Source organism: Corvus brachyrhynchos, unplaced genomic scaffold, assembly GCF_000691975.1.
Source record: "Corvus brachyrhynchos isolate BGI_N302 unplaced genomic scaffold, ASM69197v1 scaffold86, whole genome shotgun sequence".
Taxonomy (NCBI): Eukaryota; Metazoa; Chordata; class Aves; order Passeriformes; family Corvidae; genus Corvus; species Corvus brachyrhynchos.
Genome location: NW_008238647.1, coordinates 738,204 through 749,837, shown reverse-complemented (window position 1 = coordinate 749,837; position 11,634 = coordinate 738,204). Strand labels below are relative to the sequence as shown.

General features: G+C 34.7%; 1 protein-coding gene across 5 annotated transcripts in view; it reads left to right on the top strand.

The window, feature by feature from the left end:
* Positions 1-11,634, top strand: part of DYNC2H1 (dynein cytoplasmic 2 heavy chain 1) — a 155,050-nt gene that overhangs the window by 63,020 nt on the left and 80,396 nt on the right. For all 5 annotated transcript variants that reach the window (XM_017737642.1, XM_008636292.2, XM_017737644.1 and 2 more), the window contains exons 64-70: positions 215-313; positions 1,422-1,545; positions 4,524-4,687; positions 5,410-5,529; positions 8,229-8,363; positions 9,124-9,267; positions 10,908-10,997. In XM_017737642.1, coding sequence (XP_017593131.1) covers positions 215-313; positions 1,422-1,545; positions 4,524-4,687; positions 5,410-5,529; positions 8,229-8,363; positions 9,124-9,267; positions 10,908-10,997 — 876 coding nt within the window. The remainder of the gene's footprint in view (positions 1-214; positions 314-1,421; positions 1,546-4,523; positions 4,688-5,409; positions 5,530-8,228; positions 8,364-9,123; positions 9,268-10,907; positions 10,998-11,634) is intronic.

Here is an 11,634-nt window from a genome sequence, read left to right as displayed (position 1 = left end):
AAGTTTGGATTTGGGTGCTCTCCTCTTTTGTTAATGGAGAGATAAAATGAAAGACGTAAGTTTCCTCGTCTGTTATTGTTTCTCTAAACAGTGTGTTAATTTAAAAAGTTTTTAAAATATATATTCCATTAGTTTGGGGAAATAAAAAAAAAGGATTTCAATTTTATTCCTAAAATAGATTTTAGTAAATATACTTGTATTTCTTTTTCCCTAGAGTAAAGTTTGCCCATTTTTGATAGACCCTTCTTTCCGGGCTACTGAATGGTTGAAGACACATTTGAAGGAATCACGTTTGGAAGTTATTAACCAACAGGTGCAGTATTTACTCTAGGTCTTTTTTGTTTGAGCTTTCTCTATTCCAAATTTTACAGAGTAGTTTTAAAGGTGTGTGATAGCAATCACCAAAAATGAGTTTATATTCTATGAAGCATATAATTTCTCAAAGAGTTCGAGGTTATTTAAAATTGGAAGGTCAACATCTGGTATTCCTTCTACATGTTTGCTTCTTTGTGCTGCTATCCAAGAACGTCATATTCCCTGCTGAGAGGAAGATAGTAAAAGGTTGTCAAATAGAGAAGTCTTTTGTATACTTGGTTGCAATTCACTGGATTTCAGGAGTATATATACACTTAATTCCCTATGATTGTTGTGTTGTATTATCTACATTGGAAAGAGTAAGTTTGATTTCAGTTTGAGATTAAGGTACCTGAAATTCATTGTGTGCCTGTAACTGTTTACCTGAGTAGTGAGGCACAGCTCAGTTGTGCACACATAGGCAGGCATCTGGTGCTATTAAGAAGTTCCTTACTGAACCCCACCTGGCCTCCAAATATTGCTTCAACAGCTCTGTGTAACCCTTGTAGATGCTCTCTGATGGTAGTAGATAATACATCTTTGGGTAATTGATTGTTTCTCCTGCTAGCTGGTTTGCCTGATTACCTTTTAGCCTCTCTTGTCTATATTGTCCAGGATCTGTATTGACTAATGAGATCTTAAGCACCACATGCATGTTTAAACACCTGTTTGCAACAAAAGACTGCATGTAGACCTCTTAATAATGTGAATCCTGTGCTTGGTTCAGTTTTGAGACATAGCTACATATTAAAATTTGAAATATGACCAGGACTTCCAGGTGCACCTGGCAGACATGATGGTGAACCTGCTCTCTTCTGATGGGGCACTTGAAGATCTAGGCATGTTAGATAGGTTTTCTGCATGTCAGTAGCTGAGTAGATCAAATTTATTTCAACTAAACATTTATGGCTAAACCCTGAAGTATCATATGCCTGTAGTAGGATTTTTCATCTGTACTACTGATTTTTAGATTTGGACTATATGGTGTAGTGCCTTCCTACTCATTCTGAAGTGTTCACGTTTTTCAAAGAAGCATGAATCAAAGGAATATGTTTTTATTTACCTAGGACACCAACTTCCTAACTGCTCTTGAGCTGGCAGTGAGATTTGGGAAAACGCTTATTATACAGGAAATGGATGGAGTGGAGCCTGTACTTTACCCATTGCTAAGAAAAGATCTTGTTGCTCAAGGTAAATCACCAAGATCTTCGCAAATGCTTGTTCAAAACTTCTGTAGTTTAGATCTATTTATATAAAACTTGATTTTTCTGAAAACATGAATATTGTGTAGTTGTTTTCCTCTGTAGTATTAACCTGCTGCTAATGCTTCAGTGCATGAAATATGTTGGAGATACGTTCTTATTTAGTAAGTGGAAAAATATTGAAAAGTATTTAAAACTTTTTTAAATTGAAATTAAAATAATGTGTTTTTATCGACTCTTAAAAATTTAAATTTTAAGTTAATTTCTAGTGATGATTTCAGACACATAGTTTTAATTGGAAACTTGGGCCTTAAATAAACCAGAAGTTACACAGCTGTTTGTGCAATTAGAAATCAAAGGTTTAGGATGTTGGTGTTCCTGCTTCTCTTGCATTTCTCTGGAACTAAAGAAGACGCGCAAATCTGTTCCTGATGTGCCCTTGGAATGGGGAGGGTCATAGAGATCAGCAAAATGGTGGAATTTGGTGAAAGGAGTCCCTTAACCAATGCAAGAAAAAGGAAGAAACACAACATTTAAGTTTTGCAATATAATATCTCTGGTTTGGACAGATAATGTGTTCTATCTAACTGTCTATATAACTGCTTTGGACTCAGTTGCTTTAAAAATTTTTTTTTAGTATGAAAAATTGTGATGAAAGTTTAGCAAAAATAAATAGTGATTATGCAAGTATCTTAGCATGAATTTTGTTGTATTATGTTACATATTTTGAAATTATATCACGAGAACTGGATGAATTAAAAAATACAGCAATGTGTGTTTTAAATACTTTCCAAATTACAGTAATTAAAATAGATTTGTATTACCCTTTGTAATCATATTTCTGCCTCAAGTGATAATTTCTCAGCATATACCACAGCATATGCATGTAATTTACTGTATGAACTTTGGGTACTGAAAATAACTCAAGACTTTTTTTGCTGTCACTTCATCTACTATTGAGATCTAATGATGTGTGAGGTAGCAGTAATTTTTTAAATGTAGGTACATACTAAAAATAAATGCAAAAACCATAGGATTCTTACTTACATTTATCTCCAATATCAGAAAGATCTGTTTAGGGAGAAGAAAGTCAGCCTAGATCAGCCTGCCATTACAGATGTGCTTGCTTGTTTATTCTCATTGAAAGAACACCACCAGAGCAGTGATTTCAGGGGTCTGTGGGGGGGTTAGGTAGAGCACTGTAACAATTTTTTTTTTGCCCCTCTAGCTTCTGCTGAATTTTGGAAAGCTGATGAGATACAGTATGAGAGATGACTATGTCTGCAGAACTGTGGAGAAAGCAGATTAAATTCAAATATACCAGTTTTTTCAGGAAAATTGCTCATAACACTCAGACATCCTCTTTTGCTTGTTAATGAGCTATGTTAATTCCAGGTCTGTGCAGGTCCAAACTAGAGAGCTGCTATTGGAAAAGGAAGAATGGGTCACTATTTGAACCTTTTCCATCACTTTACAAGCAAGCATGCACTTCTTCTTTTTGTCAAAATGTGGCTGTGGGGGCCTGTCTGCATTATTTGGCTTGTGATGACTGTACATCTCTTCATTACTTGGAATGACATGTTAAGAAAAATGTGAATGTATATACTGCAGTAAATTCGTCTTTGTACAGCTTCCATTTTCTGTTTAACATTTTTACAGCATAGTCCTAAAATTTATACTGATCTTTGGCATAGAGGCAAAATTGGTATGTGATTTTCATCTCTACCAGTGTTTTGGCCAGAGATTTATATTTGTGATCTGCACTCAGTGCTAAAAATAGAGAAGCACCTAAGTATGCCATCTTGGAAAGTTTTCTGTAATGGAAATTTTCACTTTTCATCTTATAATTCTGTTCTTATTTCTTTTTCAGTATCAGGAGGCAAAATCTCACTCTAATCATGGGATTGTCTGAGTCTATTATTTTCTAACCCTGATAGAATGGAAACCTGTTATGGAAGGGGGGGGGGGGCATACATGTAGTTTTATTCTGTAACAGGCATGTTGAGAAAGATTAGGAGTATAAACAGACTGAAACCATGACATTAGTTATTTAATAAATCACTTGTTTCTTTCGTAATATGATTAAATTAAATGTATTTGTAGTAATACAAATTTATGGGATATTTCTTGATGGGGTATTTTTCTTTCATTCTACTGTCTAGATATTCCATCATTTTTAGTTTCAGAGATTTGCTCTATAACAGTTATCATAGACTTGATGGGGTATTTTTCTTTCATTCTACTGTCTGATATTCCATCATTTTTAGTTTCATAGATTTGCTCTATAACAGTTATCATAGAAATAGTATCTTAATAGAATTATGATTATACAACAACATCAACCTTCTACAAACGTATCTTAATAGAATTATGATTATACAACAACATAACCTTCTACAAATAAATATAACAGATACAGAGATGAAATCTCATGGGTTTGGATGACATTTCAGTAAATATTGAACCATCTTAATTAGCCATTGTATAATAATGGCTAGTATAGAGTGGTAGACCAATGTTTAAAGGTAAAGGAATGTGTTTAAATTATGACAAGACTCATACAAAAGGGGGATTCTCGAGGTCATCTTCTGTGGTGTTTTGTCTCCTATTCATGGTCTGAAGATTTCAATAAGTCATTAGTATTACTTTTATGTCAAGTGCATTTTTTGTCTTTTATGCTTTGTGTTCTGGGTAAGAAAAATTAAATTACTCAGGTGTATTAAATATTCTTACTATGTAATTTCATGTAGTAGTGTTACGTTATTACTTTTCTGTCTGTAAAAATCAGGTTAGGATGTGTTCTTTAAATTTTTTGAATTTGTATTTTTTTCCAATCAATTTATAAATACATACTGTAAAATATATTTAGATCCACTGGTCATAAAGTATTACACAAATGCTATTGTTTTCAGATAATTTTAGAATGTTCCAATCAGAGTGAGTATAGCATCTATTTATTATTTACAGGACCCCGTTATGCTGTACAAATAGGTGAAAAAATGATTGATTATAATGAAGAGTTCCGTCTTTTTCTATCTACAAGGAACCCAAATCCCTTCATTCCACCTGATGCTTCTTCAATTGTTACAGAAGTAAACTTTACCACAACAGCAAGTGGCTTAAGAGGACAGGTGGGCATTTAGAATAAAACCAGTGTATGTATAGTAGTGAACATGCATAGCTGCATCCAGCATCTGGAATAAACCAGTGCAGTTTGTGTTAATGGTTATGGAGGTACTTTCTAGCTCACAAATATAAATAGTAAAATTTTTATGTACTTTGGAACCAAGGAGTGAGTCCAGTAGAGAAAATGAAAATGTTCTCATTGACTTCAGCTGCAACAGATTAATTGCTAAGCCTTTGCTTTCTGTTCAAGATGCAGTTATGGTACCATGGAAACATTTCTGTTACAGCTCTCCAGTGTCCTACTTAGAGAGTAATGCTGGTACCATCAAGACACTTTGTGTACAGAAAAAATGTAGTGAAACCAAAATACTGTGTATTTTATTTCCTTTAAAATGCTAGTAGGTTTTGGGGTTTTCTCTATAAAGTCTAGAAATCAAAATGTAACATACAAATGGAAGAAAAAGGAGATAAATTAAGGGAAGAAAATCCCCTCTTTATTTGGTAGGAAACAAGCTTTCTATACTAACAAGATGCTTAGAATGGGGTAGATAGGATGTTCATAAGTAAGATATAATTGAAAATGTGAAGCATAGATAACCACATGGATTTGCTCCTTCCTCTGGCGATAGAGAATTGGCATCATACAATGTATCCATGACAACTGACCCCTCTTTACGTGGAAATGCAGAAAACCCCCCAACTTTGTTTTTGTTTTCTTTGTTTTTAGCTTTTGGCTTTAACGATTCAGTATGAAAAGCCTGATTTGGAAGAGCAGAAGACAAAACTGTTACAACAGGAAGAAGATAAGAAGATACAGTTAGCTAAGCTTGAGGATTCTCTTTTGGAGGTAAAACAAATTTACCTCTTGTATATCTGTTAGACCAGTAAGATAATGATCACATTGGCATGTGTTTGAATGAAGATGCTGGGAGTGTTGGAATAATGAGCCCTCAGGATTTTTGATTACAGAAAATAAAGGCATTATTTTCCTGCACCTGTTGGAAGAGTAGAGTAGATAAAAATGTACATCTGTTATGAAACTGTAGTATTTCAATACATCAAGCATTTTCATAGTTAAATTTATGAATTTGTTGAACTAGATTTAGGCTGATTTAGATTGATTAGAAATTTAATTAATTTTAACACACCAAGAAGAGAAACTTTATTAAAAATGATACTATTTCATTCTGAAATTATGAGTTGAAAAAAATACCAGATTTTTAAACTTGTAAATCATGTCAAAGGATTCTTTCTCAACTTGAGAAATGATCCTGTGTTGTGAAAACAATAAAAAATTCCCACTACAAAATTGAAAGATTGCTGAGAGAGACATCTAAAATTTTAAACCTCCACAATTGTTTCTTATTAGCAATGAGCTGTAATATTCTTTCCAGTTAAACATTCCCTGTCTTGCATTTAAAATTAATATTCTCAATTTTCAGTTCATCCTTTTATTTTATTGAAAGTATTTATACTCAGAAACAGCTGTTCACCTTATAAGGAAGGATTGTTTTATTTTTTGCCTGTGTCTTGTCATGGATTTCACATAAATTGTACTTCGTGCTTGTAGGAATGGATCCTCAAATCCTCTGTCTTTCTGAAAGGTCAGAGATGCAGGGAGATTGACCTGGTGCCTTAAAACCCTCAGTCTGAAGCTAAGTCACAGAACTTTGCAGTATTGAGTGCAATGGATTAACATAAAATAACAGTTTTTACAGATTAGCCTGGCCATTCATTACACTGGCCCACAAGAGAGCTGGAGAGGGACTTATTACTAGGACTTGCAGTGACAAGACAAGGGAATGGCTTTTAGCCTGCAAGAGGGTAGGTTTAGATTAGACACTATGAAGAAATTCTCTGCTGTGAGGGTGGTAAGGCACCAGCTCCTCTGGGAACCTCTGGGAACAGGTTCCCCAGAGAACTTGTGGATGCCTCATCCCTGGAAGTGTTCAAGGCCAGTTTGGATGGAGCTTTGAGAAACCTGATGTAGTGAGTGGCATCCCTACCCATGGCAGGGGAGTTGGCACTAGATGGTCTCTTCCAACCCAAACCATTTTATGATTCTATGATTAGTAGCTCAGTTTTAGAATTCTGCATATAATTATCTGATGTGATTTGAATTTCCACATTTACAGTCCCTATTGAACTCCCTATTAATTCTCAAATACTAAGCTCAGCCCTTTTTTAAAACTCTGGTGGGGCAGATTTCTCTTACAGGAAGAGGGAAACTTGCTCTCCAATAAAATTCTGTATCCAGATTTGACCATTTTAACATCTTATTGTCTACCAGAAGCTGAGGGTTCAGAGATACAACAAAACCAATTTCACTTTTTAGGACACACTTTTTCTGCGATCCTGGGACTCAAAAATCTTTTTCATTTATCCGATCTGAATTATCAGGTACAAACCTGAAGTAGTTGATGCCGCGGCTGTCTGCAACAAAAAGCATCCAAGTACTAACAGCAAGGTTGTTCTTCTTAGCGCTGCAATCAGGATGCTCTTTGACCCTGAAGAAAGAAACCTAAAGCTCAGTGAAAACTGGCAGGTGCTACATGGACTCTGTCAACAAAGAAGTCAATGTTGGATGAGGTCTAGCTAAATTTAAGTTAGTCTTAAAGCAACGTTGCCGTTCCTTCTGAAGTACTGTACTGGTTTTTTACTGGTGCTCTTGCTGTCTCATAGCTCACAGTATGATTCCTCATAGATTAATTGGACTCTTCGAAAAAGTAGGTTATCTTGTCCTAAACTTGTTTCAGGTAGAGAAGCAAGTGCATTCTACTACTCTAACTGGTGAATCTCTGCCTCCAGATATGCTAAAATGCTGTCCTACAGGTGGCTGCTCAGAACTGGTTTGACTGACAGGCAGCCAGTTTTCTGTCTGACTAAAATAAATGTATTGATGCGTATTTACTGAAGGTTAGTAAAAAACCTTTAAATATAAGTGAACTATTCAAGCTTTTCCTACTAATTAGAAGTGAAATTAATTGCTTATTTGCTTAATTTAATGAGGAGAACTCAGGAAAACTGTGGGGTAATCTCAAGGATTTTGAAGTGATCTCTGATTATGAAATTTAAATTGTTGTAATGTGAATATTCACTTTTGGAAATGAGAACTAGATTGTATAGGAGATATTGGAATGCTTTTGAAGGAAAACGAATTTATGAATGACTGTGTACAGGAAGTTGTTACAAGTAGCCAACTTCAGGATAAATAGGAAGTTAAACACAAGAAAAAAATACCCTAATGTGTATTTACCATGGGGATTTTAGTGCCTAAGACTGTGATCATAGAAATCATTCTCAAAAGCCTGCTGATGACCTATGTTTCAGAATCTGGATTTTTGGAGTATGTTCTTGAGCTTTATTTTCCATACTTCTTTAAAAAACATCTCAGTTTTTGGTGTAACCACCTGTTTTCTAGTACTGTTGAGATGCATTCAGTGATTCAGACATATGTACAGGTCAGAAAGATGGACAGCTTCCAAAATGGTTACTTTACAGGATTTTTTATTTTTAATGTAGCATAGATTACTTTCTTTTTTCCAGACACTTGCCACATCACAAGGCAATATACTAGAAAATAAGGATCTGATTGAATCTTTGAATCAAACTAAAGCAAGCAGTGCACTCATCCAAGAATCACTGGCTGAATCTTCCAGACTTCAGAGTTTCCTTGATAAGGTAGGAGAATATTTTAATCTTTAAGTGCTGTTTTTCTCCTGCTAAAAATAGTCATCTTTTATCTAGAGAAGATACATATATCCACAGGGCTATAAGATGAGTAACATATTAAATTAGGTTTTTTTTGAGTAAATGATATTTGGTATATGCAAATACATGCAGTATTTTCAGTAATTAAAATGCTTTGTTTTGTATATGCTGAATAGTTACACAGTTTAAAGTCTGCCAGTTTGAATTAAAGGAATTTTGGCAAATCCTGGGTTTTGACTTTATTTTTGCCATCCACTATTGCAAACATTATAGTTCATAAGGATGTTTTTGCTTAGTATGCCCCTTGCTATTGGAACAGTTTAAATCATGGGTGATGTTATTCATCTGACATCCTCCTCTTTTTGTGACAGATTTCAGAGTTTTCTTCTGTGTTCTATTTGTTTACCTTAAAATTTCCCATTGAATTTTGGGATGTGTTCTGTGATGGGAGAAGACCTTAGTGCCCTAGGGATTAATTTCCAACATGTTCTTCGTCATTTAAAGAATTTTTTGCTAAAAATGTTTACTTCCAACTTTGAAATCTAAGGACAGTGTTGAAGTCTGGAGTGCTGGTCCCTCGATGTGAAGGCTTGGAAAGGATTCAGTTTTCTAAAGCACTGGGAGTCATACGAATTGTTTTCTCAGCAGGAGGAGTAAATGTTTATGCAAAAATCAGTAGGTGGCAGTAATGCACCTCCTTTTTTCATATGTGTGTTGTTTTTCTCCACAGGAGAGGGACGCCTATCTCCCTTTGGCTGAGAGTGCCAGCAAAATGTATTTCATTATCTCTGACTTGTCCAAAATTAATAATATGTACCGCTTTAGTTTGGCGGCGTTCCTGCGGCTTTTCCAAAGAGCTCTGCGAAGCGAGCAGGTATTTTCTCTTCTCCTGAAGCTGCTAATGCTGCAGAAGAATCCATCTGCTTTGATCCTTAGAATTTATTAGTTACTCTGGACATTTTTTTAAAAAAACTTAGAATAACTGATGATTAAGTGTATAATAAGTAGTGATGTTGACCTGTGGTGCTTAGATGTTCAGAATACAGGCACATGGACTTTTAAATTATCTTATGTTGTATATAAATCAGAATTTCTGTATCATCTGAAAGCAAAGCAACTCTTTGTGATTGCCGGCTTGCTCTTTGTCTATGGTGAATTAGGAAAACAAAGGCTGATGATAACTTTACTGAAGGCTTTATTTAAATAAATTCATGATCTAAAATACTAATAAAGGTAGCTTTATCAACAAGGGGTAGAATAAGAAAAGACCTATTTTTCTACATGGTTCATTTACCCAGAGGAAGGCTAAAACTTTATCTACTTTTATACCGTTTGTAAGCATGTCTGTAGCCTCTCCTGTTTAAAATGTAATTTTTATTCTTCTATATTCTTAGGCCAGTATATTCTTATTGAAGCAAAGAATGGTTTTATCCCTTGTCACCTCACTCTTTAGATCTAAATACCCACACTGAGTAATAATGCATTTTCTTTTTATTCAGCATCTCCAAAATCCTTTGTATTTTTCTTTGTTTCTACTTAGAAAGTCATTCACCAACCTTTCATCATGTTTCCTTTGGATTTACCTTTAGTCTGGCATCTGTGATTACAGTTCTCCTTCAGCTCCAGTCATTACTAGGAACACAGTTCTGACTATGTGAACTTGCCCTCTTTGAAGCTCCTATTACTTCTTTTCGACAACATGAGGTTTTAACTTCTTGTTCTTACTCTCACACTCCTTCATAATTTTTCTTCTTCCTGCCTATAATCTTAACAAACTCAACTTCTGGTTTTGCCTTCATTGCTTGCTTTCTTTTTTCCTTGTCCTCTATCCAATTCTTCATTTTTGCCAAGTGATTTATTAGACATGGGAAAGGTATTAGGCAAATCAGTTGCCCAAGTGCCTGCCTTAAACTCATCATTCAAATTCCAGTATGGTAGAAAGGAACTCATACTACCTGTAACACACCCAGTCCCTTTCTTCTTTTGTCCTATCTTTTAAATTTTTTCCTGTTAGAATTAGTCTTTCAGTCTATGAGCTTTGAGGGACAGTGTACACTTAGTATTTTTTACAATGTTCATTTCAGTTGGGCCAAATTTGACCAGAAGTTTCATAGCTATGCTTAAGATCAACATACTTGTTTAGTAGTATCAAGTGTAGTAAATAAATGCATAAGCAATTTTTTATCACATGAAAATGATGAGATTTCAGTGATATTGATGTTAGGAGAAGAAAATGTTTTCTCATTCCCGATGTATTTCATCTTATACACAAAGTTGTATCATGTTCATAGTCAAAATATTCAGTGCCAAAATATTTATTTCTTAATACTTCAGCATGAACTTCGCATTTAATCACCTGTGCATTAATAGCTGCAGATGAATTTATTAGTATGTTTTTAGAACTAGTGTCGCGTAGAGTCCAGATTATTTGTGTCATTTTGCTGAAATTAACAAAGCACATGAAAAGATTTTTACTTCCACATGAATTTTTGAAATCTGAAATTTCTTTTTTAGGATTCAAGTAGTACTGAGGAAAGAATCAAGTTGCTTATTGGCTCACTGAAGCATACAGTGTATGAATATGTTTGTCGTTGTTTGTTTAAGGTAAGATTGTGTTTTTTCTGGCTTTTATACAGTGCACTGGGTTTGGAAGTATTCTTTCAGCAGTCAACACTTGATCTACTTTAAATAAGCAGTATTGTGTAATAGATACAAAAAATTACACTATCAATATTTAACATTCTAAATGAGGAGGACTAAAAATCGGGATATGACCAAATTAATATTGCTGATGCTCATTTCTCCGCAGAGCTCTACCTCTCTGCCTCATTCTGGCTTCAGAGTCAGTCCTGGGCTTCTCAGTCTTCTGAGCACTCTTTTTGCATTTGCTCTTATCTCTTGCACTCCTGAATATAGGATTTGGTGTGATCATTTAGGGTTTTTTTTGTATTTTGGTTTGGGTTTTTTTAAAAGGAAACAAAAGTGGATTTGTTAGGTTGATGGGTGGACTTGATTATCTTAAAGATCTCTTCCAACCTAGATGATTCTATGTTTCTAAAAGTCCTCCACTGTGATATTCTCCTTTTTCTTTTCACAGCCTGTCCCAAGTATCTACCTGCTATCTTGTTTGTTTCTGTCTATTCCTTGTTCTTCCTCCATATAATGTTCTTAGTGTATTTCTTCTTTATTTCAATCTGGTGTCTTTTCACTTCTTGCTTTCTTACTGAAGACCTAGGGAATA